The following is a 27,420-nucleotide window of genomic DNA, read 5'->3' as shown; positions in this document are numbered from 1 at the left end:
TGAACACAAACAGAACGTTAACTATGTTTGGGAATAAATAGAACCTCTGCTCGAGACGTATCACGAGATTTTTCAACTTTTGAAAAATTTATATTTGATTGCCGGAACGAAGAAAAAAGGTTCACATTTCAACTCGTGCTTCTTACTTTTTGCATGATCCTTTATATGAGAGAGTTTAGCTCTAATTGTTGTTTTGCAATATTTACAATTTAGACGTTTTTTTAATCAGTAGGAATTTGAACAATCCTGTCTTTTAATGCATCCTTATCGACCCACACTGTTCTAAACTTTTGCTTGTGAGGTTGTCTTTGGCATTTTTATTCTTTTTATAAAAAATTTCTAGGATTGAATATAAATGAAGAAATGAATATAGAAAAATTTTAAGGGATTTGTCAAAAAATGATGTTCCCATGCCTAGCAAAAGAACAAATATATATATGTATGGAGTACTTTTAACTCATGAATATTCTACTCTTTAAAAAAAGGAAGGCAATAAACTTGATTTTAAATGTGTATTAATATTGTACTATATCAGTTATACTCGCTAGTAGAGTTGTAAAATCGCACATCGACTGTCATACAAGTGCACTTACCAACTTAATTTTGTTTATATTATTTCGAACACATCGCAAGAATGGCAGAAAAAAGTTTGAGATGGGAATATACAAAGCATCAAGATTGATCAAAAATGGAAATAAATCCCTTTAAACTGGTATAAAATTAATCAATCAAGTTTCCCACACATGGTCTTCCTAGTAAAAAAGTATCTCTGCGCACCATCAGTGTTGGCGATTACATCTATTAACCCAAAAGAAATAGACTGACGGCTGATACTGGAGAGATGCCAATGTTCCTACACTATAATTAGGGGGTATTCGGCTTGAAGTATAATTTAATAGTTGTTATTTTTTTAGTTAGCTAAATATAAATAGAATATATCAATTTTTAATTATATTACAATTGGATATAGTAGCGAGTTAAATTTAGTTCATTTATGTATTTTTATTTCCATTAAAATTGGACAGAAAGGAAATATATATTAGTTTACATAGTTTATCATCATCAATATTGAATTATTAATCATGTTGATGTATACATTTATTTTATCAACTGTGATTCTTAGAAATTTACAGCAAAATTGTATTGTTTGACTATTTTTTAAATATTAAAGAATCGGCATTGGTAATTTTTAATAGAATCGCATCGAGATTTATTTTTGAAATCATCCCATCACTATAACCCCATTCTCATTATTTTTCAAAGCATAGACCCTAGTGATTACTTATTACTTAGAGGTTCTCCCTTTAATAACTAAAGAATAAAGATAACAGCTTTGGAAAAAAAACATCATTCAGATTGCCGAATAGAAAAAAATATATCACGCGTTTTAAATCATATTCTTACAACTATACCTATGGACAATATGAATCTAATAAAAAAGAGTGTTATGGATTTCTTCAATGTTTACGAGACAAGATAATTAATTGGTTTTATTAGACTGAATAATACATTTTATAAGTAACACATGTGTAGATTTGAGTTTTGATTTAAAAAATATATATATTAGTTATGTGAGTTGAACAACAAACTAAGATATAAGGGAGGGGTAACTAAATATTTAAAACGATTTCTGGATGTTTTTGAACACCTTTGTTATACATTTCCAGGTACCAATCTGGAGTTTCTTCTTGATCTAACGGATAATAATAATTAGCAAATAATTCTTGTCCTCTGTGCACATATTTCAGTGAGACAAGACATCGAATCTCTCCATACCTGCAATGGATATTCATTAATGTGAATTCATCAGCTTCAATTATTATTAATATTTCCTTACAATGGATGCTTTACGTATCCGAATTGAACATGATTATTCCAAAAATGATGATTTACTTTATGACCGAGTGTAGCAACATAGTTTTTGGTATCCGCACAATCAATGGGCATGTTCATCAAGTATATATCGCTATAAGCCATGGAATTTTTATGAGCGGAGTATAAGTCGCTGGCATTATCATAGGCAATTTTAGAGGGTATAAAATACCCATTATAATATGATACCAAAGAATGAGGAGGCATGTTCCGTTTCGCATACAATGAGTCCTCATTTTTGAGGGCCGGAATGTTCACACTATTTGATAAAAACACATTGCGTTTTTCAAGTGGATCTCTTATCAATGGGGTTTTACTTAAAGAGTGAGTATTTGGAGTAAAAGGCTTGAGGAGAAGTGCATTGTCTTTGGGTTTTAAGTACTTGAGTTCCATGACTCCATCCCTGCATCTATTGGAATAGTTAGTATTAAATAAGATTCAAATATGGATGCTATCTGTATATTGTGTCGTGTACTCGGCCACTTCAAATGTTTAGATATTAAGTTTATTATAAGAAATAATATTAAGAAAATTATATTAAAACTTTTGAAAGATTTTTTACTCATTTAAAATATCTAATTTTATTAAAAACCTCTGCCTGTCTTGTATCTTACGTGAGCTCATCCTGTCATATTCAAAGAGTTACTTTTGAACATTAAAGAAAGATAAATAATGTGTGAAGCTTTTCCAATTGACGACCATAGAATGAATGTTGGAATGCCGGGAAGTCCCTCTAGTTACTTATAAATATATAATAAAAATAGAAAATTTAATAGATCAAAATGATTTGCTAGCATCATAAAGTAGCTGTCAATTAAAATGGCTGACGTTGTAAGACATTTTCAAGACGAATAAATTGGAACTTGTACACAACACTGAGAGTAGAGATGTGAAAATGATCTGTGATGTTTGCAAATGCACAGATTTTCACATCTCTACATATGAAATATGTGTAGAGTACTTAAATACATGCCTATAATGAGTAATGCGAGACTCGAACCCCTCAACAAAGTCCCCATCCCTTGTAAAAGTCCCAATAATGGCGCTCTTAAAGTCAGGAAATACATAAAGGGTTTCATTAGACAAGAAACGCCACTTAAAATCCATCCTTCCATAGAGCCATCCATCCAGACGCTTAGTCCCAAAGGCTTTCCATCTCAGACCAGAGGGGGATTTTACTTCCGTGACGGACACATAATCACTATCCGAAGTAAACCCAGCTAATATATCGTTTTCCTTGGAGGGATATGGGATTACACTTTTAATCCAAGTCTGAAGTTGATAGCCATTGTTTTTTTGCCAGGTTTGTTTCGATGGAATCAAATTGCATAAGCTGTAGTAGCCATATCGGTATCCTTGAGAAGGATGTAGATACAAGAGGATTGTTATGAGAGCCAGGAACCAAGAAGAACGACAACTACTCCACCACATCTTCTTCAATCTGCTACAAACGACTGTGTTCGTAGTATTCAATTCATAGACAATTAATTATATTTATTGTTTTTAAAAGCAGGAATAACTATAGTAATCAACATTAAAGAGTCGATATTTAAGTTGGAACGATTGCCTCGTGAATCATGACGAAGGAGGGAGAGAGTAAAAATGGGAGAAATAGTTAGGAGAAGAGAAGGACCACATTTCACTTTTCGTCAATATAACTGAAATTTTCAAATTAATTACATCTGTTTTTAGAATTCATGCTTACTGTTCACCTGTACGATGATCAAATGTGTGTGTCAGTTCATTTTGGGAGTACATTTCAGGACTGCATTCATCTTTAGAAACTTCAAAATACGGGCTCCTGAGCACATTGAGTTTTTAGATTCAACATGCAGACTAGATCTGATGGTACTGAGTAATAGCAAGGGACATTATTTGACACTGCAACAACAGACAAGAGAAAATTATTAGTTAACCAAAACATTCGAAAACAAAGTATTTGCTGCTATATGATTTAACATCTCATTTTTCATTACATCACGTCAATCCACACACCATTACTACACTTAAAAAAGATATATATAGTCCCAGGTTGAGCATTCCTACTTTTGTTGGCTATAATTGTACCTTCAGAGTTTCATCTTCTAGAAAATCTTTCAAATATCGGAAGAATTATCTGATAAATCATGAAGATTCTGACACGAGCATGAAACGATTCGAGAAGCTGGTAATGAAATTAAGAAGAGTGAGGAATGTCTCAACTAGGGAAATATATTCTTCTTTGTTTTAATATTTTAATACGCAATAAGGACTAATACAGGGTGTCCACAATAAATTGGAACTATCTTAAAATTCAACCTGCTTGATAAAAATGGAATTTGGAGTGTATTTGTTAAAATGAAAAAGTTAAACATGATATTAAAAAATAAATTTATTCAACATGTCCTCCTCAGCAGCCACCATCTTCTCCATCCTGCCCCTAAAGGATTTGCATGCCCTGATGACTTCCGCGGAATCGACAGCATTCCACTCCCTCGTAATGGAGCCCTTCAGGGCTGCGATGCTCTTGTAGCTGACCTTGCACACCTCCCTCTCCAACTTCCCCTACCAGTAGTAATCACACAGATTGAGGTCGGGTGAGTTGGAGGGCCAGGTGTTGCGATCCCAGAAAGTGATGTCGTGGGAGTTGAAGAGGTTAGTGGTCCTCATGGCGATGTGTGCGGGCGCTGAGTCTTTCTGGAATATGAACTCCCTCCCAGCGGCCGTATTCTTCATCCAGGGGATGACGAACTCCTCCATAACTTCGCAGTACCTTATCGCGTTAACCCTTTCCTTGGGATTGAAGAAGAAAGGAGGCATCACCTCACCGGTGCTGCAAATGACACCCAGGGTGATCACGGAGGCCGGAAACTTTGTGGTGAAGACTGCAGGGACCTCTTCTCTCTCCTTGGCAAGCCACCTGTCATTTTGACGTTGTAGCTTCTGTCGACAGTCCAGTTCTTCTCGTCCATGGAAGAAGATGATTCTTCCTCCATGGCTCTTCAGGTCATTGAGGAGACGCTTACCGTTGGTGAGCCTGGTGGCCTTCATGGATGCCATGAAGATGTGTTGTGTGGCCATTCAGACCTGTATGACCTCATTCACAGCTTTGGACCTGCTGCTTGCTCACTCCACGATTCTTGGACAACCTGGACAAGGAAGTCCCCCGCAAAGCCTTGATGGACTTCCGTAGGCCTTCAAGGAAGCAGGGAGTACGGGTTCGGTCACTTCTCATGTTATAAGCCTTGCGGTAGACCTTCCCCTCAACCTCCCAGGCATTGAAGACCCAGTACACCGTGGTCTTGGGGTAGTTAAGAAGCTTGTAGATAGCAGAGGGCTTGTGTCCCGCGCGAGCCAATTCGAGGATGGCGTCTCTCCTTGCTTGTTCCATGATGGCTATTGTTTGTTGTCAAAAAATTGTGGTGGAAGTTATAGTGTATTGTTCACATAACCTTTTCTATTAGTATGATTTACCCCCAAATATCCACATTATGGATCTGGATGAAGTTTAAAGTAGTTCCAATTTATCGTGGACACCCTGTATATTATTTTGGTCTATCAAGAATCTGAATATTTGTATCATAGACCTACATGATCTTTAATACTTTTTGAAAAATTAAAAAAAAATTATATATTTTAGAAAATTAAGATTTGACCTTTCAAATATTATATTATATATAATCTTCGTACCAAGTTTGATCAACATCAATAGGAATTTTTTTGTGTAATCCTGGTGATTAACAAACAAACACAGACTTACATAAACATAACTTCCGTTCAACTTCGTTGGCGGAGGTAATTATAGGCTGATTAAAATATAATTGAAAATAATATAATTTTTATATGCCTAATCAAATGGAGGATCGACTCCAACTCTTTCGATTCGGTTTCTCTCGCCATCCTGGTCTTGATAACTAGTTGAATCCAAGACATATTAATATTAAAATGTGACACTTCTAAATTTCGTCTACTGCTCTCAAAATCAGTCGAGACTAGAGAACTATATACAACCCTGCTTACTATGTAACAACAAGTGTGATCAATTGTCTTCTGTTTATCGGACATGTCCTCTGTCTACATCCTGTCCGTGATGTTTGGGGACTTTTCTATCAATTTATTAAATGGCTGGTGTAACGTAGGACAAAAAAATATGAAAGTGGACTCAAAATTATGAAGGACAGAAATATATAAATCCTAGCATATAAGAGAAAAGCCCACAAGTCCCAGTGTTATAAAAACTCCCATATTCCTCGTAGGTCGTAGGTTTGACGACTAAATACCGGGAAACTGTATTGAAAGAAAATTCATTGACTTTAGGCATACGGATTTAATCTAACTATTGAAGACAAAATTGAAAATCCATTGCGCAGAGTAAACATTAAATCTAAATTAAGTTCATCCATTTATGCAAACTTGATCAAGAAATATAATAACAATGTCTAGGGATCGGATATTTTTAGAGGGAGATGAGAATAAACCATAATTTTTCCATACAAAAATATTTTTATCGTGAATAATATTAATAGCTCCGTAGCTTAAAACACGTTTTCTATGTGAATAAAAAGTTAAGTATTAATTAAATACATTTGTATCTCATAGAAAAGTAATCACTTAATTAAGTAATATTTAGATATGGCAAATTGAAAAATATCTAAGTACATTTATACACAAATTTTGTCATACGATATGATGATAGAAATTACTAATAGATAAAAAATTCAGGAAGGGATGGGAAATTAATAAATGTGCCAAGGTGATTTTAAAAAGAATTCAAAGCTTTTTGATTTCCTATTACATCTGGTGGGTGAATTATGGGCTCACTACAAAATCACTGTCTACAAATAAAAGGTTGAAAAAGAATGGAGTTGAAAAAGAATGGTAAATGCATTTGCAGCCTGTGCCAGTCATGTAAATCCGGTAAATTTTTTAGCTGCCCCGTTTTGTGTGTTTTTTTTCTTGAATTGGTAATCTGAAGAATGAATTTTCTTTTCCTTAGCAGTTGTCATTATTATTTAATCCCTGTGTAGTGAACATTTTTTCCTAAATAGATTTAACTATATTCAAAACCGGATTCAACATTTGTGTGTGTTCATAAAAGACGGAGTGTAACCCTGAGGATTTGGTTCGGAGTTATAATTGTAAGTCCTTGTTGGACTCAAATTAGAATCGGGAATCGACATTGGAGTAATTCTAGCAAATATCCTTGTTGATATCCTTTTCGCCTTCCTCCCTTCTCACAACTTATTGTAGCTGATCAAATGAAACGTCATGAACATTATTCTTTCTCTCCTCCAAAACATTCTTTAAATTGTCAGGGTTACCATGTTGATTTTGGTTTTTTTTTTTTTACATGACCATTGTACATAGGATTTTTATCAATAAAGAACCTCTGAATGGAAGTTTTATTGACTATGAGTGTTCTATTATTTTAAATGATAAACACATTTTAGATATGTAAACACTTTATTTCGGCATTTCAACAGTTGTGTTGATTTAAATATCTGTATTTAATTATTTTTATGGCCCTTTGTTTTAGGGTGTAATTGTGATTCTGTTATTTTTATCTGTTTACTTTGATGATAATAAACCACCCGAACTCCGGGCCCAAAACAACAACAACAACAAAATATGAACACAATTTATTTAAAAAAAGGCCATCATAATCTTTCTAAAAGAGGTCATTTCAAAGTAAAGCATTATTTAAAAAAAAGTAAATCAATAAATATTACTAAAAAGAAAGGCACATTACTCCCTAAAAATAAATTCTACCCACGGTACTGAAAATTATAAAAGAGTAAAGAATACAAAGAAGATTAGCACGTCGTTACATTTATTGCATCTCACATCCTCATCTTCAAAAAGACACCAGAAACAGGCCCAAAATAAGTTGTTAATAATCCAATTCTTATTTAAATATAACTTCCCATATTTGTTTCCAGCTGAACAAAAGTTCATTCGAATTCAACCAATCAACGGGTGGAATACAGATAAGGCGGAAGGAGGGATCACAATTGACAGCTAATACAAAATACAATGTAAATTATTTATAATGATAAGGTGAACTACTTTTTTTATAAAGGGATGGTTTTTGGAATTTTGAATTTGATCCAAAAACTGTAGGGATATCTTATTGATTTCTTAGTTTGAGTGAAGGTAATAAAGTTTTATAAATCCAAACAGTAATTATACAACCGATTAGCCTCACTACTTATGTGTGTACTCTAGAAACATGAGCAGCTGTCGTCCATGATTCTATGTAATACATAGGTATTTTGTAGACAATATGTACATTTTGATATTTTAAAATAGAATATTAAATTATACTAATTTAATAATTGCCTCAATTGTAAGAGGACAATTACATTTTTCTTCACTTATACGGTCATTAATTCCTATCTATTATACGTATGTGACATGTCAACATAATTAAAGGCGGATTTTAATTAAAAAATAAGAAATGAATTGTGGGGAAATGATTTTTGAAACTATTTATACTTCATGTAGAGTGTCTTTATTTGACATAAGGATTTATAATGTTGGCTATTCTGGGGGCCATGTTTGCTGACAATAAATCCCTTTTTTTCATTCATATTAACAATAATTGTGAAATATTAGATGTCAAAATTGGACCTATAATAAAAGGACTTTAACCTGTTCCTCTATCAAAAATATGTAGGTATATCTTTATTTTTATTTCTGTGGGAAGCCCGGGTGGCCTTCATTTTGTCTGTAAGGATATATTTTTTGTAGAGGTGGTCTTAATTCATGTCAATGTTAGTGTTTATAGCCCTGTAGATTGTTGCACGGCTTACTTGGCACTTTTGGTAAGAACGCTTAGAAGAATCTGATGGATATCCTCAAAAAACCAAGAGAAATAGCTTTTAAAATATAGGTACTGGCCTCGAGGCTGGAACGTTAAGAGCCTCTAACTCCTGACATGGAGGTCAAAGAAGATTAAAATTTTATATTTTTGAGTTTCTATTCAATATTAAGCTATATGCAAAATTTCAACAAAATCGTAGATTGTGCCGTACAAAATGTCCATTTTTGATCGATTTGGCGTGGAATGACCCGATAGGTAAGTATAATAGCATATTGGCAAAAAGTCCTGGGCTTAACAAAGAAATAACATATATTTTTTTTGTTCAAAATTGTCTTTTTTCATCAATATAATCTCCATAAAGAGCAACACAATTATTCCGCCCCCGCTCTAACATTTCAAAACGCTTTATCTTTTCCCTCAAAAGAGTCTTCAGTTTCAGGGATAGCCTCTTCATTAGAGCGAAATGTCTTAATGACAATTATTTTTTTTTAGGTTGCAAACAGTCAGTAGTCTCTGGAAGCCAAATCTGGAGAAGAAATGGTGGAAATAAAAACAAATCAAAGTTCAATTCGTGTGTAATTCCAGCACAAGTAACTCGGTAAATCTTTTGGCTTTTTTTTTGTTTTTCTTACTCGCATCAAACAAAGCCGTTTACGATGAATTACGAGGCCAAACGTCATATGGTTGCCACTCTCCTCCGCCCCAGTAGGTCTGTCTACTTGGAGATTTTGAAGGACAAGGTCCTTCCATAGGCCCTCAAGATATATAATGTGCCCCTTTATCTTCCAGCAGGATGGGGCACCTGCCCATACCTCTGGAATGACTCAGGATTGGCTTGCTGCCAACTTGCCATTTTGGAACAAAAACATTTGGCCACCTCAATCACCTGATTTGAATCCCCTTGACTACAGTGTGTGGCGACAAATTGAGAAGAAGGCCTGTGCTACCCGCCACCCGAATTTGGACTCATTGAAGGCCAGTGTCAATGAACAATGGGCAGCCATGAATACCATTACAGCATCAATGTGTGCAATGCCTTCCGCGGGCGCTTGGAGGGTGTCATATCAGCTGATGGCGGTTATATTCAGTAATGATATTAAATTTTATACCAGAATAAATTCTCGATTATATAATTCTCAAAAAAATACGTCATACGGATTTTATTAAACATTTAATTATTTGCCACAAATAGTCTGCGTATTTATGCAACTACCGGTAAATGACATCTAAAAAAAAGTTCTAAACTTGAAAAAAAGAAAAATCATCGTCAAATCCCTGCCTCACTTCTTCTTGGATATAGGGGCTGTTTTAGAAACATTTCCCTCAATTGGGAATATAATTCTAGGTGATTATTCCAGGTCTCTAGAATCTCATGCCTTGTCAAATGTTTAAGGCAATGACTTCGTGTACACATATTCACGATCGATTAATAATTATTTTCACCTTCCTGATCAAAAATAAAAATTGGTTTTTTATATTTTAAAAATGGCTAACCGAGACATATCCCATCAATAAAATAGGGAAAATAACAATTAAATGTTTAATTTTCAACCAAGTCTATTTATGAATAAGACAAAACAAAACATAATATGTATTTCACAATATGTTCCGTATTCACATCTATTGTACATAGCTCCAGGTTTTCAAGGACATTCACTCTAGGACAAAAAAATGTTAATTAATTTCTCTTCAATACTAGTATGTAACACATAATTATATGTAGATTTAAGGTCATTTGACGAACTAAGTATGTATTATAATTAGTGCATGGAATATCAAAAAAAAAAAAAAAAAAATGGAAGACGTATTTAAATATCAGACGCACCATATGGACGATAAAACACTTTGTAAATAATAAAGGCGGGAGATTCGTAAAAAGAAACGCTGAAGATGTTTCGTCAATGTCAGAGGATCATTATATCTATATGAAACATAATTCATTGACTTGCAATTTAGTTCAGTTGTGAATCTTTACTAACAACATTGTCCAACATATAAAATGTTCTCAGTGAGAGTACTTTTGACTACGTTTTCTATGCTTTTTGTAAAGGGATCAAGTTCACCTTTGTTCTTGGATCCCTATGAGGACTTGGATCCCACGGATTCGGAAGCAAGGTTCATTGATACAATTTTTAATACCACTGCATTTACAGCTGGGCTCTTCAACAACTCCATAGTTAGTTTGGGGCTTTCTCTCATCGTGATTATCATACTATTTGGTAAGGATATTGAATTGTATTAAAAGAGCCGGTCTTAACTATTGTGGGGTCATATACAGCACAGATTGTACAGGGTACAATCTGGGTAGGAACATGGATAATACGAGAGTGGTTGTAAAGTCCGTTTAAATTTTTAGAAATGACACTACTGTCGCGCATGGAGTTTATATTTAGTTAATAGCATTTCTTGGAAGAACACTCACCAACTTTCAGCCAGATTTGTCTATTACTTTCTGTTTCTCATTCGTTTCAATAGAGTAATAGGCCGGAAATATTATAGCGACTGCCTTTTGGATTCACAAGGAATAATCCTCATCGACTATCTGGAAAGGGTAAAACTATTACATGTGCATATTATTCACATTTATTCCATCGTTTGAAACCTGAGCTGCAAGAAAAACGCCCACAATTGGTCCACAAAAAAGTAATTTTCAGCTACCACATCTGCAGTTGTGGTAGCAAAATTAATGGAAATAGGGTTCGAACTTGAGATGCCCACAGCACTAGTAATCTCATGCACCTTCACTCTTCTGTCATCCATGACCATATCATGTATTTTATCAATGATTTATGAACGTTCAGCGTCACTTGTGCCCAAATGGTAAATCCAATCATTTTAAAACCACTTATAAACTGTTTTAATAGAAGGTATTTAGTCGTCATAATGGCGATACGAAATTCTTTTTGTACATTTTTTGAAAATCACTCCACTTCCTCGATTCCAACGAACCCCAAACAGAGAGAAATAGACCCATATGTCCAAAAGTTGGTTGTGTTCTTCTAAAAGAAACATAACCTCGATTTAGTAGTGTCATCCTTCGGATTTTGCACGGACTTTTCGAACGACCCTCGTAAATGAGACGAGAGCTGATTTTAGTGGACTTGGAGCCATAAATTGTATTCATTAATATTCTAATACCAATGAAATTTACATGTTCATACAATAAATATTGTACCTATTTTATAACATAAACTTCATATCTATATTATAATCAAGTACTGAGACACTGAGCCATGGAATTCTAGATTGATTAAAGTCGATCGACGTCATTTTTTTTCCCACATGAGTCATCGATCCTTCTTCTTACATATACTTTATACAAATGTGGATTTTTGAAATTTTATTCCAAAAAATTAAATTTTTTATGAACAGCAGTTGATTTAAAAAAAAAAAAATAATATTTGACATTTCTTTCCAAAAAATTTAATTTTTCATGTACAGCTGTGGAGTTTTCCAACTTTTTTCTATACAATTTAACTTTTTTCCGAATAGCTGTGGATTTTTGAAATATTTACCCAAAAAATTTGAAATGTTTAATTTGTTGGGACTACATATGGATTTTTTAGTATTTTTCAATTTTTAATAAGTTATTCTACTTTAATGCTCTGTTTCCGAAAGGTCCGGAATACAATTTCTTGTTGCTCCTTCGTCGTTAATATAATATATATATTGTCCATTCTATTATTTCTATGAAGAAATTTTGGCTATCAAATACAAATGTATAGTTACACTTTCAATAAAATATTACTTACCAATATTAAAATACAGTATCCAATAAAATACTATATAGGATTTTAATAGTATGAAATTTCTGTAATTCATTTTAAAAATCGTGTAGAAATAATATGACAATGATGATCCGAAATTACTTAAAATATAAATTTGGATTAAATCATTGACTTATTCGGCTAACTACCATATGATTTCGGGCTTCTTTTTTTTAAATTTTTTAAATGAATAATTTTCTAAATGTGACTTGTCAAAAAGTTATTTGTCAAATCTTGTCTTCAGTCACTTTTCTACATTTTTATATGTCAAATTTATATGATATACAAAAAAATTCTGTCTCAATGTCAAACGCTTTGTCAAAAATCCCAACATCTTCAAATAAAAATCCTAGTCACGAGTATTAAATGTGGCTTACCTGAATAACTGATATGTGATTTCTCTATTCTCTATAATAAATTTATGCACAAAACACATTAATTAAAACAAATTATAATAGTTCATTCCATGAATTATTTGCAAATTATTACGTTTGAATGATCTAAAAACATAAAAGTACAGAGTTTTTTTGTTTTGTTTTTTTAAGTCTACTTTCATTGACAACAGAATTTTCTTGCAACTATATAACTTTCATAGCTAATTTGTATCTATGTACCCGTCGTTTATATATTCTTTAGTTAATTATGATTCAATATCTATTGCTAAATTAATTATGAAATCATATTTTATCAGAATTGGCTCTCTACGCTCTGGACGTCTATTTCAACCAAACTTACGGATATGCCTATAATAAAATTGATGGCTCGGAAGACAAAAAGGAAGAGGATGTTCTTGCGGCACAACTGTATTCCAGCTATCCTACTTACTATGACCATTATGGCACAACCTATCGAGGAATGGGAGGGAATGGTCTGAACTTCAAAACCATTCTTCGAATGCTAAGCGTTGCACAAGAGCTGTAAGCTGCCATTTTTATTATTAAGAATTAGGGAGAAGGGATCTAGGGGCGACTGCAGGAATATATATATTTTTTTTTTTTGGGGGGGGGGGCTTGGTTCCATAGCCATCGAAAAAATATTCGAAAATCTATAGCTACTCACACTGCATAATTGGCCCGAATGACGTAAAAATTTCCAGTAAAGAGCAAAAATTCCTTATTGTGGGTGGGGCTACAGTCCCTCCAGCCCACCTCCTGCAGACACCCCTGGTATCGTGGAAACAAATATCACGATTACGCTTCTTTATAAATTCATGAAAAAAAAATTGAACAGATTGACTTATAGCATTAGTAAAATTAAAGATAATATTTTTTACTAAAATCCCAAACAATTTAGGTGCCATTTTGATAAGTTAAGGAGTGAGACTCGATTTTGTATTTTGAGGACTTAAAACTAGACCTAAGCTCGAAAGCCAAGACCCAGGACTTGACTTGAACTAAAAAGCCAATACTCGAGAAGTTACTGAACTTGAGACGTTTTTTATCAATTAGTTTACTTTCAATCATTGTAATTTTTTGAGTGTATAGGGTGAAGTACTCTTAAAAGTACTTTGTATAAGGGATGGAGAAAGCTTCCATTCATGTATGAATAAATGTCAATATGATGAACCTCACGGTAGTACCTGATATTTCCCGGAGTTAGTACATCAACGAACATAGAAATTTTGCTTTAATAATATAGAAGATAAATCCCCAACAAATCCTTGGTGTTAATCTCCGCTTTTCATGTGCAACCTCACTCAATACTTAGACATTTTTCTTCCAGAATAAAAAAGTATTTTGATTTGATGAGCCAGGGAGTACTTTAGCTTGTTGTTACACCTCATCTAATGTCACATTCTTTTTTTTCTTTTATAAGAAGTACTTCCCTTTTTTCCTCTTTTAATATAATTTGAACTTAAGGCCTGCGAGATTAAGTTCATTTTATACAGTGCTCCCTGTGTATTATACTCTAGGTATGTTACAAAGTCTGAAAAAAGTCATAATATAAATTTGAAAAGGAACACTTTCGTTGTGTACTGAGTGCTTTCTCCAATAAATACCTCAATTATTAAAATCCAATGGCTATTCACTGAGCAATCCAGAGATTCGTGATCAAAAATTTAATGCCTCTTCTCCTTTAATTGCACGTATTAAGAAATAGTTTCGTATGACTGGCGTAGTAAATATTATTATCCCACTCAAATAATATCCCTCTACATTTAGGACTGTCTTAGTTTGAATCACGGAACCTACACTTTCCTAGATGTGAACTCTACGAGGTTCAGTAACCGTAAAAGAATGTGTATAAAACAAAAATGACACACCTCTCATAATTTATTTCTGCCTACAAATTTCTTCAACTCATAAAAACTGATTCCGTCAATCAATTTTTAAATTTTTTCACTAATGAATAGAAATTTTTTCCATCTTCCTTAGATGTTTTTAAAAATTTCTCTGTCAACTGAAAGGTGAGATTTTATGCTCCAAACTACCATGCAAATCTGAAGTTCATTACATCCTCTATTCATTAGAAGCTACAAACTACTTCATCTCATAAAAACTGATTGTGGCATTGAATTCTTATATTTTTTTCATTAATGAATAGAAAAATGTTGGAGCTTCCTTTAAAAGGGTTAATTTTGGCCCAAACGTCAAAGCTAATTCGGAGGTAATTTTAAGTTATTAAATGAAGCTGTATATTCCGACTTTTCTTGAATTTTTGCAATGTCAATATAGTTTAAACCCTATAGAACAGTATTAGGGTAATTTTTTTGTAATGCCCTTAAGAAAAAGCCATCAAATTTATTATTTAAAAGATGTACATATTTATGCCGTTTTATGCGTCACGAAACTTCTTATTGATCAGTTGTTCGAGCAACTTAATACGTGGAAAAAAAAGATTAGATCACTCCCTCTTTTGTAACATACCCTTTTTTTTCTTAATACTGTATAGGTATATGATATACATCAGGGAACTCTACCCGGTTACTGTTTTTAAGGCATTCATTTATACATACAGATATAATTTGGGGTATAAAAATAGATGAGGAATCAAAAGTTATGCAATAATTGAGATCAGTTGTGACTCACGAAAAGCTAAAAAGTCAAAACAATAAAAATATAATAATTGAGATTTAGTTATGACAGATCTAAACTCACAAAAAGCTTAAAACTCAAATTTATGAAATTATAAGTACGGAATTTATATAGACTCCAAATAAATCGAAGAAACCAAACGGGACTATATAAAACTTTTCATGGACTTGAAATTGTGAGTAAAGACTTGATATTCGATACCAAAGACTTTAGACGTTAACAAATGGATTTGTCTGGGATTTCCATGTGATTTTCTTCTATTTTTTTAAGGTGAAAAAGTATCTGTTTAGAGTAAAACTTTGTTTCTTATTTTCTAAAGTTAAAAATACTAAATTATTCTTGAAAGAATTAACAAAATCTTTATTTTATTAGAGTAAATACTCTTACTTGTTGAGATTAATAACGTTTGCTCTTTTGAATTGCCTAGAGATCCGTGATATCTCAATTGTTGTTGCTTTCCATATGTAACATACTAACCCACCAATCCACAATTTCAGATTTGCTGAGTCCCGATCAGGCTCTTTTGAGCTTGAGAGCAATGTATGCTACAAAAGATGGCTTTGTGAAGTGTATCATAACCCTTCGGAATTAGGAAATTGGACAAAGAGTGCACAAAATTTCCTATCGATGATTGACCCTGTTGCCAGACTCGGGATTTCGGAATCGTTGACGGGCATCAATAGGGAGATTCAGGTATGTAAATTGTACATAAATTTAGTACCGGTTTTAAAGGCGGATACGCAGGGGCGTAGGCAGGATTGTATATATATATAGTTGTTTTTTTTTTTGGGGGGGATTGAAATTTTAATTCATTTTTGTTGAAAAAAAATTCACAAATCCATAGCTATTTACAAAAAATTTAATTTTTTGACTGGTTTCGTAATTTGTACGAATAACGAAAAAAATTATAGTAATTATCAGGGATATCCGCATGAGGGGGTGGTTACACCCCCTCCAGTCCAACAACTATGGACACCCCTGATAAGGGCTTCACTAAGTGTAGATTTTTTTAAATTAATTTATATTATAACTGCACATTAAAAAAATAAAATTATAAAAAACCCTGCATTTTAATTCCTAAATATTAAAAAAATGAATAAAATAAAAGAGCTTCATTTTGCCCCAGGGCCATAAATCGAGATCGATGTACGAAAAATATACGACGGTGTTATTTAGCTATCACAGAAAATTGGCAGTGTTTTTATTTCTAGCGATCGATATTTTTGCTTAATTTCATTTAATCATTGTTCTAAACGTTGATTGGTCGATTTAGAATCTGCTCTTTGCTAAGGTGTGAACAATTCTTCACAACTATTGAATAATAATTCCATATTTAGGAAGTATTGGCAAACTACCAACTGATTTTGGGACCTTTCCCCTGTTTCTTTTATGAAGAGATACATAAAGGTAACGACGCCATGTTCATATAATAAAGGTTCAGGATCAGTGTGGGCTCATATCTTGAGACGTTAATATTCGACCAAATTTCAAGTATTCGAACTTTCCGATCCAGATCCGAACCTTAATCCCGGAGCGCCGAGAATACAAAATTACCTTTAATATACATGAGTACTTCAGATCCGTATCAAAGATCCGTCTTATGTTATTTAAGCATTACTATAAGCTTTTTTATATACTTTGGAACTTTTTTAAGATCCGTAAAAGTTCGAGTACCTGAAGCCTGTTTGGGACTGGCATCTTTTTGTGATAATACAAATTTACTATACTGTACCCGTATACTTCAAATCCTCATCAAAATCTCAGCTTATCTCTAGTTAGGGTAGCCTGCCTTCAAACTCCGCCTATGCTCTGGCCCTGCTCATATTAAAACCGGTTCTGCATAGATTATAGATATATTTAGCAATAGTATGCTAGAGACCTGGAATAATCGTGCAGACATTTTTATTCCACATGAGAGGAAGACGTTTAAAAGAATTGATTATTTGGAAAAAATGAGAAGGAAAAAAGAAAACAAACTAAGCTTCATGCATGATTATTCCACGTGTCTAGTATTCCATTATCAGGGCCATCCACAGGATTATATTTTGGGAAGGGGTTTGGTTTTGAAAATAAAATTTTAAATATATCATTTTTTCGATTTTTTTAAATCTACAGCACTTCACAAAAAAATTAAATTTTTTGGGAAAAAAATTCAAAAATGACATTCCAAATATTTACTTTTTTAGAAAAAAAGTTCCAAAAACCAGTTATTCACAAAAAATGTCAAATATTAAACTTTTTCGAAAAAAATTTCAAAAATCCATAGCCATTCTCAAAAATTGAAATTTTTCTAAAAAAATCAACAGCTGTGCGCAAAAAAAAAACAAATATTACATTTTCTTGAAATTTTTTTCCAAAAATTCCTAATTATTCTCAAAAATTGAATTTTTTCCGAAAAAAAGCACAAATTCTCAGCTGTTCACCCAAAATTAATTTAAAAAAAAAAAATGAAATTTCAAAAATTTTATTTTTTCAAATACTTTTTAAATAATCTACAATTGCTCACAAAACAATTCAAATATCAATTTTTTTGGAGAAAAAGTTTCAAAAATCCATAGTTGTTCTCAAAATTTTTTTTTTTTTTTTCAAGTTTTGAATTTTTTGGTACATTCTTTTTCATATTGGGAGTAGGCGGGAGGGTTATAGCCAACTCCCGCCCACCCCGGCGGACGCCCCTGATTATTTAACGAATTGTGATTTAATTATTTTCTTGTCATCAAATTCATTCAGGAGATTAAGGAAATGGAAGATTCATGCGGTCAACGATACTCTCAATGTTCAAGAACTTTAATGTCCGTGAAGCAAAGGTTGAAGAATATGATATGATATGACATTTGAGCAATTATGTTAATATAAGTTTAAGAATAAATAGAGGATCATAAAAAAATAGAAACTTACTTCTGAGTAAGGTCAATTATTATTTATCCAAGAACATAATCTTTTTGCTCAACATAGCATGACAAGTTTTGTTCATGCGACTTCACATCAAAGGCATCTATCAAATTTCAAAATTTCTTAATTTATTTATAAATTCATCGTCCTTAAAGGATATTATGTAGATATTCTGCGATTACAAACCCCTTCAATTTATAAATGATCACATTGAAATGTAAAAATACATTCCCCGTGTTCACAATATTCGTTAACTGAACCAATATGTTTTCGAGATTTTTTTCCATGTATGACATTATTAATATTAATTACATATTATATGGAACTGACGATATTATATATTTATGTCCCTGAACTGAATTATTTAAATCAAAATTATAGTATGATAATAAATAATTATAAATATTATTGTAAATAATCGATTTAATTTCTTCGAATTTGGTGTTGCCATAATTTGGAGTGGTGCGATTTGGAGAATATATTATATACATATATATATAAAGGAGCCTAACACTAATGTTAATGTTAACATTGCCTTATACGAAGGAATATCATATACAAATGAGAATTAAGCCAAACTGCAAATTTTAGAAAGAGTTATATTATATACTAAAAGTAATGTGGTGTTGGTTCTTATTTAGGACTTATTTATGAGACTGGAGACTGCAGTCCCGTCCAGTTCAATCTCAGTCCGGCCCAGTTCAGTCCTTAATATCAGTCGTAAAAACTATTAAAGTTCGGTCCTTAATGGTGTCACTCAACTTTTTTTTTAAATCAGTTCTACTACTCACAGTCCTGAAACTGGATTGGACCAAGATTAATAGAAATAAAAGGTTATAGCATAACGCGTGAACGACTGATGTTTGACTTTCAACACACTTTTAATATTGACGTCAAAGTAAATAAGGGGTTGCGTGTTTTGTAAAAAATCTGTTTTTCTAGCCCAGTAGTGGGTACGATACATTCAATTGAAAATTCCAGCAATAGTAACGTCATGGAGTATGAGTGATTGCATGTTTTGTCAAAATCTGCCTGTCTTGCTCAGCAGTCAGTACAATACATCAGATTGAAAAATCGATTGGAATGGACCAAATAAATATAAGATTTAATTAATAAATATAATCATCTCAATCTTACTCAAAATATTGAAATTTGTTCTAAAGATATGAGCAGTGAGGAAAATTGTGTGTATTTTGGGCATGTTTAAAAAAAAAAGAAACTGAAAATCAACGTGGTAACCCTGGCAATTTGAGGAAAGTTATGGTGGAAATCAGCCTTGACAAGAGAGGAGAGGAGAAATAAATCAACAATGACATTGTCAAGACTTACTCATATTTCGATCCCAATTCTACTCTGAGTCCAACAAGGACTTGAAATTAGAAACTTCGTAACAAATTTTCCAGGTTACGCTCCTCATCAATAATACCCAAATATTATGTAAGTCTCATTTTTTCATTTTTTGAATAAGGACATTTCAGCAATAAATGAATATCATCTTTGGTGATGAAAATCCTGTGTACAATGGTCATGTAAAAAAAAAAAAATACCGAACATTAACATGGTAACCCTGACAATTTAAAAAATGTTTTGAAGGAGGGAAAGAATAATGTTCATGACGTTTCATTTGATCAGCTACAATAGGTTGTGAGAAGGGAGGAAGGCGAAAAGGATATAAACAAGGATATTTGCTAGAATTACTCCAATGTCGATTCCCAATTCTAATTTGAGTCCAACAAGGACTTATAATTATAGCTCCGCAACAAATCCTCAGGGTTACGCTCCGTCTTTTATGAACACACACAAATGTTCAATCCGGTTTTGAATATAGTTAAATCTATTTAGGAAAAAATGTTCACTACACAGGGATTAAATAATAATGACAACTGCAAAGGAAAATAAAATTCGTTCTTTATACAACAAATTATAAAAAACAGGTTATCTAAAAAATACACCGGATTTTCATACTTATTCATAATACCCTATTGTAGTCAAGACAACCTTATTCCAGAACAGAATGAACAGCGTTACCTGACTATCACAAAAATATCCATGTGTATTTTTTTTGTCAACTGTCGATGTTTCTGCTTCTATAGACTTAAACCGTGTTCTGAAAATGGATTTGTTGGTTTATAATTAGCGCTGTGAACAATTTCAAACCATTTTTGAATAATTAAAATTCCATAGTTGGGAATAATTGGCTAACTACCAACTGATTTTGGGGTCATTTTTCTTTTTCATTTCCGAGGGAAGGTTCCGTGATGTATTTAAAGTAATAACAAAACTATTAAAAATCAAAAATTAGTTTTTTTTCTTTTAATAAAAAGAATATTTTCATCTTGTAACTTTTGGTTCCATGTATGTTTAATATTCTTCGTTTATTACAGTCTTGTCATTTTCGCATACGATATCGATTTCAAATGCTCAATGAATTGATTCCTATTACATTGAAATCATTTCATAAATATTTGATTAATTTAAAATTTCTATAATATCTGGAATCAATAACAATTTACGATTCTTTGGAAAATGGTCTCAGCTAAAAGGAAGAGAGCTTAAAAACAAGTCCAATTGAATTACGAGAAAATACTTATAAGGACAAAAAATCTTATGTCATTTGACAAGTATTTGTGTACTTTTAACGAGAAATATATTATAATTCTGATTAAAATCATTTTTTCATATTTCCGACAATCATTTTAGCCAAGATAAAGGCAATCCAGGGGTGTCCACCAAAAAAAAAAAAAAAAAAAATCCTTCAAGCGTACTTTTAATCATCTCAATGTTACTCAAAATAACAAAATTGGTCAGTACGATATGAGTAAAGTTGTGATTTATGTAAAAGTGCGAGGAGAGGGTGCGAGTTAGACATATGGTATTACTGAATTAAGACCTTTATTATATGTTTTTGGGGAGAAAATGAATTACAGCTATACCGAGTGCTCCATAAAAATCTGAAGACTTTGAATTTTAAACTTCAACAAGATATAATTTAATAACTAAGAATAAAATTTTAACAAAATGAATACTATAAATAGATATGTGTTTCGGTTCTCTTAATTATTAATGTAGCCACGCTTAGCGGCAATGATGGCCTCCAGGCAGCACCGGAAGGCACTACAGTTGGAGTCCTCTATCATGGCTGACAGTAGCTTTGGGGGTTTAGGTGTGTAGATGGCGGACACTGAAAGCCTTCCCCTCCACAGTCCACATGCACCCAAAAGGTGTAGTTGAGGGGGGTTTGCATCAGGGCTTCATGGGGGCCAAAAGAGTCTTGCAAAGGAGGAGATGGGTTTCTTTCATTGCTGATGTCAAAAGGGGGGTCTCCACTCTTGGAAGGCTCTTTCCACCCACTTTTTTGATAGGTTTCTCGCCAATCTGGTTTATACCTCGATATGTCTAGCATGGGCCCTCATGAACTTGAAGGGATTGGTCTGGGCTGTTTTTTTAACTGCTTCGGATCGAGTTTGGCCTTTTTGACAGATCCCTTCTTCTTCTCCAAAGTTTGGGATTTGCTGACTGTGTAGACGGTGGCCCTGGAGACACTCAGCTGTATAGAGTGCGCGAATAGAAATTTGTTGATAACATTCAAGTGTAATTTTCTTGACTTGTACGTAAGCTAAAGGTTTGTTTGTTTATGTAACGAATTGCTTTTGCTTTAATATATCGAAATATGAATTAATTTTAATCTCTCGACCTTAATTAATTATTGAATGAGTAAGTTTTCCGATTTCAATGGACTACCCAGTAAAGAAGAGGTTAACATTAGTGGAGGGAAATTATTAAAATTACATTTAAATTCGTATGATACTTATTTTATTATATGTTTCTAAAATAATTTACACCAAAGATAGGCGAGAATTCTTCTTTAAGAGGGAGACGTTAAGACCCTCAGGACTGACTGAATAATAAACAAAAGAGAAGAAAAAGCACACGTATCCACCTTTTTTCCTTTTCTAATCGGTAAACTTAGTTTTTTCTCTACGTAGATCCATTCTTCAGATATGACTCTCTAACAAGGTAGAAATCAATGACAATCACATTCGTTTCTACCGAGATCAATTCCTCAATGAAGAGGAATTTTCTGTTTATAAATTTTATAAAATTGCTTTAAATCTAAAATAGATTTTATCATCAGAACTTTTTAGTAACCCCTACAAATATCCTCAAGAATAAATACCACTTTTTACTGTTGTAAAAATGTACTTTTTTTTTTTTTTGAAGAATATGTAAATTTTGGAATTTTTAATAAAAGTTTGATGAATTGGATTAATTTATTGGCTTTTTAGTTGTTCTTTTACTCTTTCTATTTACTTTTTTTTTAAATTTAAACTATACCCATTGCTGTTAATGTACTATCAGATGTTATTCTATTGTACAGAGTTGATCTTATCAAGTGGTACACATTTTATTATTTTCAATCCGGAATGACATTGGTACAAAATCCCAGAGGAGGAAAACAAGACATCTTATCTATGAACAAAGCAAGTTCAGAGATTTGGAAAGAGCAAAGAAAATTCTAAATTTTCATTAGCCCTACAAAAATTCGACCAAAGTTTTGCTCTTTTCTGATATATTTTTTTTTACCGTTGATGCCACAGTGAATAAACAGAACAGCCGCTAGACACAATGTATCAGCTTCAGTGAGACAAGTCTTCAGAAAAAAAAAATCCAGCCGGAACCATGGTCTTCGGCGTTGTGGAGTGTGCCCTCCCATTTTTCTGGAAAGAAAGAAGAGGTTCAATGCAGATGCTTACATCGAAATTCTGGATAAGTATGAGCGACCTAGATCCAGAGAAAAGTTCAGGGATGACTTTGTTTTCACTCAAGACGGAGCTCCGTATCATCACTCCGCTAAGACCCAGGCCTTCCTGAGATACAATTTTCCGGACTTTTGGGACTTCAATATGTGGCCGCCCTCCTCTCCAAACACAAACTCCTATTTCGGCGCGTCTGAAGGAGAGGGTGTGTGCTATACCTCACAAGAGTGTCCAGTCTCTAGAGGCTTCCATCAAGAAAGAGTGGACCAAGCTCGAGTTTGACTATATAGTCAAGGTCTGCAATGGATTTAGGCTTCGTATTGAGGTAATTATTAGAGCTGAGGGCTCGCATATTGAATAAAAGTTGCGCCAAGTGCTATCTTCAAAAGATTTTGTTAAATAAATCTCCTCACAAAACCTCTCGTTCAAATTTTAATCTTGAAAAATTGAAAAAAATAAAATGGGTCCACTAGATAAGATCAACCCTGTATATATCATGAATCAAAATTAATGACTAATTTGTAAAAAGTAATTAATAATTTATAAAACTTTTGTTCCAAATGAAATTATAATGTTTCAACTATAATAATCACCAACTTTGAATCTTTTTCATGCCCCAAAAATAGATTAATTTAAAAAATAATGTATTTTTTCCCTTTGTCTTGTAATCACGTAAGTATTTTTATAATTTTAATTGATATTTACGAGTGAAAAAATACATAAAATAATGCGTAAAGTATTACAAATTTAAATAGCCTAATTTTGGGTCTATGTCGACTGTCTATCATGTAATAGCATTCGTTTTATATTTCAGGTAATGTTTTACCCTAGTACACTAGCTTCATTCACTAAGAGAGGGTTAAGGTATTTTTTTCAGAACAATCAAGATCGATATTTTGGTACAAAACGACATTCAAACCTTGAACGACCGAAATTTATAAAAAAAACCTTCATATATTATATCCATCAAATTGATCTTCTAATAAATGATATTGAACCTCTATTTTATATTCAGAATTTAACTACGGATAAGTGATTGTCACGGCCTTACAACAGTGTAAGATTTCCAGATCAACATACAAAATGAGTAGGTAATTATCAAGGTTATACCAACCATCATCATGTAATAGACTTGCCATAATTCTTAATTTTATGTACCGTACAGACTTCTGGGCAAGGCAGACAGATTTTGATGTCATAGAGTATAATAACGCTATATTAACAGTATAAAATGCTAGAAATTATTGATCCGGTTTTTCTTTATTTATTGCTAATAATGTTAACAAGTTAATGCCGATTAGGGGAAAATTCTTAATACAATCAATCAATTGAATGAAGCCCAATCCTAATTTCAACTCCAACTTGTCCCATAACTTTGCTATCAGCTTGTGTCTTGTGGCAGAAAATAGTGCAAAATAAGAGGTATTTTAATAACATAAAGGCATTCATTAGGCAACAAATAAATTTTACAACTGATTCATTTTTTCCGAATCTGTTATGAAGTGACTCTTTTTCCATAAATAATAATAGGTCTTTCTTAATAAATCATTTTTAATCGAATGACTTTTTTTTAGAAAATATATATTTTTTTAATTACCTTTTTTCTCTTTTAGATAATATATCGAAAATGGTATATTTTAGTGTTGTGTCGGTCCTTAGGACTGCCAGTACTAGAACTGATTTAAAAAAGAAGAAATAAATTTGAGTGATATCATCAACGACCGAACTTTATAAATTTTTAGAACTGATATGTAGGACCCAACTGGACTGGACCGAGACTGAACTCCAGTTTACCAATATATTTTACTTTTCAAATAGCCTTCAATTTTTTTAAAGGACAATCCATAAATAATTTAAAATTTCAAACTAACATCCACTATTTTACGACTCTAAAACTCCCTTGGGGTATCACCCCCCCCGTTTATATAACGTAGGCTATTAAGTTGATATTTCCTAAGAGCATTTGTCAGACATGGGACGAATCAAGTCACAAGTATATCTCAACCCATAGCCTTCAAATTACAAATGTTTTATGAATGAAACATAGGACTTTGATGAACTCTTTATTTATTTAGAAAAGGCCTTATAATGTTTGTTTTTTTTCAATTAGATTATTATTCGAAATATCAAATTTCATATCCCGGATTGAATAGCGTAAATTTAGAAAGGATAGACCTATTGGAATTCGAACATTCTTTGTTTGATTAACATGTTTGGTCTAATGTCAAATTAAATACGAGTATTAAAATCCCTGAAGATTAATTTTGGAGTAAGACAACCAACAATTCTCCTAGTTGGACTTAACAGAAGAAAAAGAAACACAATTTTTTATTATAAAAATATATATTTCACTCCTTCTGGGTATCCTTTTCATTCTTTATTTATCAACATCTCGAGTAGAAGACAAAAGAAAATCAAGTTTAATTCAAGTCCCCATCTCTGGTATTTGTAAAATATGGGTAATTATGTTGGTACATTAAGGTCTTCATAACTCGGATCGGAGGGGTTCTAGCTAATTTGAATTATGTAAAAATTATAAGTATTCGATAACAATTTATTTTAGGGTATATTTTAATATACACATTACCATAATTTAGAATCAAATATTAATTATCGATGTATTTTCATGATTCTTTATAAATATAATAAATAACCATTGCCCACGACCATTAGAGAAAAGGTGGTTTAAACAAGTCAAAAAATATGTCCTTGCTTCAGTCATTATATTATGGCTTAATTAGGTACACATGAGCTCTCACCTCTCGTCCGATATAATAGTGACTATATTCAGATCAGTCAAATGCTTTACAGGCTACAGTGGCTTATCCAAATTAAACTGAAGTTTGGAGAGTTTGTTACATGCACAAAAGGAACAGTTTAAAAATATTATACTGAGTTAAACAATCTTTATTTTTTTATAACACTTAATATTACTAGGTTATAAAAAATTTGCCGAGTTATATATATAAACGTGATCTAAAAATTTCATTTTAAGAAATAAGTGTCTTATTTCACTTTGGTTATATATGGGATATAGCAATGACAACCCCGTATTTGGATGCTCTTATAAATTTAATTAAATTTATTGGTTTCTGATTGAATTATATATAACACTTTAAGATCAGTAATAAGTCACGACTACACTAAAAGAAAGAAGACAACATCGTCCTTTCATGCAAACTTCCTATACATATTTTCATTTTCACGATCCGGTTCGTAGTAAGCAAAAGGAATGGGATGTGATCGATATAAATCCTTATATTCCCTTTTTCCAGCCAAATACTCTAAATATCTTTTATTCATTTGCTTTCGAATGGCAGAAATTCTTTTGAGCTATATAAAAGAGGAAGATAATAATGAATAGATGGATGAATGGGGAGGTTTGAAGGGAATGTACCTGCTTCGTGTTTTGGGTACACTCAACATAGTCCTCAAAATAATCCTTGCATAGGTCTAGTCCCTTACGCATCCCGTAGTATTCGTAGCATTCCATAGCACTGAGCTCAAATTTGGTACATTTGCTCGTGCGAATGGAGTTGGCCAAAAAAGAGAGATCACTGATGACGTTGGTGAAGATGGGTTCCATGGATCTAATTCATTAAAAAAATAACATAAATTAAATCAAATCAAGAGGACTTAAAACACTCATTATAGCATAGCCTGACCTCATATTCACAGAATCGGCAAAGTTATGATTGGGGACTTGATGTTTGTCCATTATGGAGTCACGAGAGTAAATGAAACTGCCAGGAGGGACTCGTAAGTACCAAGGAAGATCATTCATTCCGTAATACTTCTTATCCGTTAACAACTCTGGCTTTTTAGGCTCAAAAGCCCATTTCCACGAATCGGAATTCAATATTTTTTCCGCTATAATGTTCGTCATCTTCAAGGACTTTGCAACCAACTGGAGGACAAGGCTGGATCACTAACAACGATCGATCAAATTAAGGTCTTTGCCAGCTTAGAAAAATGTCCTAATAAATTTAATATAGATTTCGGCACAATTCATTTTGTTACGCTCTGAGCTCACATTACCATACGATGACGTCATCCTCAAATGAATTTCCCTTTCTAACATCAAATTATATAGTATAATATTTCCTTATATAATCTGCATCCTTTCGCTCTTTGCATCATTGCATTATTCATGCCTTTAATCTTCTATAATTATACTAAATATATAAGTTAATGACTTCTACTTAAATCTTTCGTTGTTGATTCTATTAATCCAAATTTCGATTTGACAGACTGCTTTTGAATTCTTTTGCATTTAAGAAGTTTGGCAGATTGGG

The 27,420-nt window shown here is 32.7% G+C and overlaps 3 protein-coding genes across 3 annotated transcripts in view; 1 reads left to right on the top strand and 2 right to left on the bottom strand.

Annotated features, from left to right (window-relative positions):
• Positions 1–1,460: 1,460 nt before the first annotated feature.
• LOC121115291 (histone-lysine N-methyltransferase SETD7) overlaps positions 1,461–27,420 on the bottom strand; it is a 57,398-nt gene continuing 31,438 nt past the window's right edge. The window contains exons 2-5 of the mRNA XM_040709507.2: positions 3,585–3,753; positions 2,846–3,530; positions 1,838–2,281; positions 1,461–1,776 (exon numbers count right to left, since the gene is read on the bottom strand). Coding sequence (XP_040565441.1) covers positions 1,611–1,776; positions 1,838–2,281; positions 2,846–3,303 — 1,068 coding nt within the window. The 5' untranslated portion in view covers positions 3,304–3,530; positions 3,585–3,753 and the 3' untranslated portion in view covers positions 1,461–1,610. The remainder of the gene's footprint in view (positions 1,777–1,837; positions 2,282–2,845; positions 3,531–3,584; positions 3,754–27,420) is intronic.
• On the top strand, positions 10,594–18,373 carry LOC121115292 (uncharacterized). Its single transcript, XM_040709508.2, has 4 exons — positions 10,594–10,893; positions 13,133–13,358; positions 15,974–16,169; positions 18,207–18,373. The coding sequence occupies exons 1-4, from the start codon at positions 10,674–10,676 to the stop codon at positions 18,300–18,302; spliced, it is 738 nt and encodes a 245-aa protein (XP_040565442.1). The 5' UTR covers positions 10,594–10,673; the 3' UTR covers positions 18,303–18,373.
• On the bottom strand, positions 26,190–27,187 carry ND-15 (NADH dehydrogenase (ubiquinone) 15 kDa subunit). The gene is made up of 3 exons (XM_040709509.2): positions 26,791–27,187; positions 26,523–26,715; positions 26,190–26,458 (listed from the first exon to the last, which is right to left on the bottom strand). Exons 1-3 carry the CDS (start codon positions 27,009–27,011, stop codon positions 26,297–26,299), a joined length of 576 nt encoding a protein of 191 aa, XP_040565443.1. The 5' UTR covers positions 27,012–27,187; the 3' UTR covers positions 26,190–26,296.

The sequence above is a fragment of the Lepeophtheirus salmonis genome, chromosome 3 (genome assembly GCF_016086655.4).
Source record: "Lepeophtheirus salmonis chromosome 3, UVic_Lsal_1.4, whole genome shotgun sequence".
Taxonomy (NCBI): domain Eukaryota; kingdom Metazoa; phylum Arthropoda; class Copepoda; order Siphonostomatoida; family Caligidae; genus Lepeophtheirus; species Lepeophtheirus salmonis.
Note: the sequence above shows the minus strand (reverse complement) of the source record. Positions and strands in the feature narration are given on the sequence as shown.

What these genes read in the sequence shown, in the direction of transcription:
- LOC121115292 (XM_040709508.2), top strand. Translation starts at nt 10,674, where the DNA reads ATGTTCTCAGTGAGAGTACTTTTGACTACGTTTTCTATGCTTTTTGTA. An exon ending in CTAAGCGTTGCACAAGAGCT is followed by an intron (nt 13,359 to 15,973) that starts GTAAGCTGCCAT and finishes CCACAATTTCAG; the next exon opens with ATTTGCTGAGTCCCGATCAG. An exon ending in GCATCAATAGGGAGATTCAG is followed by an intron (nt 16,170 to 18,206) that starts GTATGTAAATTG and finishes AAATTCATTCAG; the next exon opens with GAGATTAAGGAAATGGAAGA.
- ND-15 (XM_040709509.2), bottom strand. Translation starts at nt 27,011, where the DNA reads ATGACGAACATTATAGCGGAAAAAATATTGAATTCCGATTCGTGGAAA. An exon ending in GCCGATTCTGTGAATATGAG is followed by an intron (nt 26,716 to 26,790) that starts GTCAGGCTATGC and finishes TTAATGAATTAG; the next exon opens with ATCCATGGAACCCATCTTCA. An exon ending in GTACCCAAAACACGAAGCAG is followed by an intron (nt 26,459 to 26,522) that starts GTACATTCCCTT and finishes TCTTTTATATAG; the next exon opens with CTCAAAAGAATTTCTGCCAT.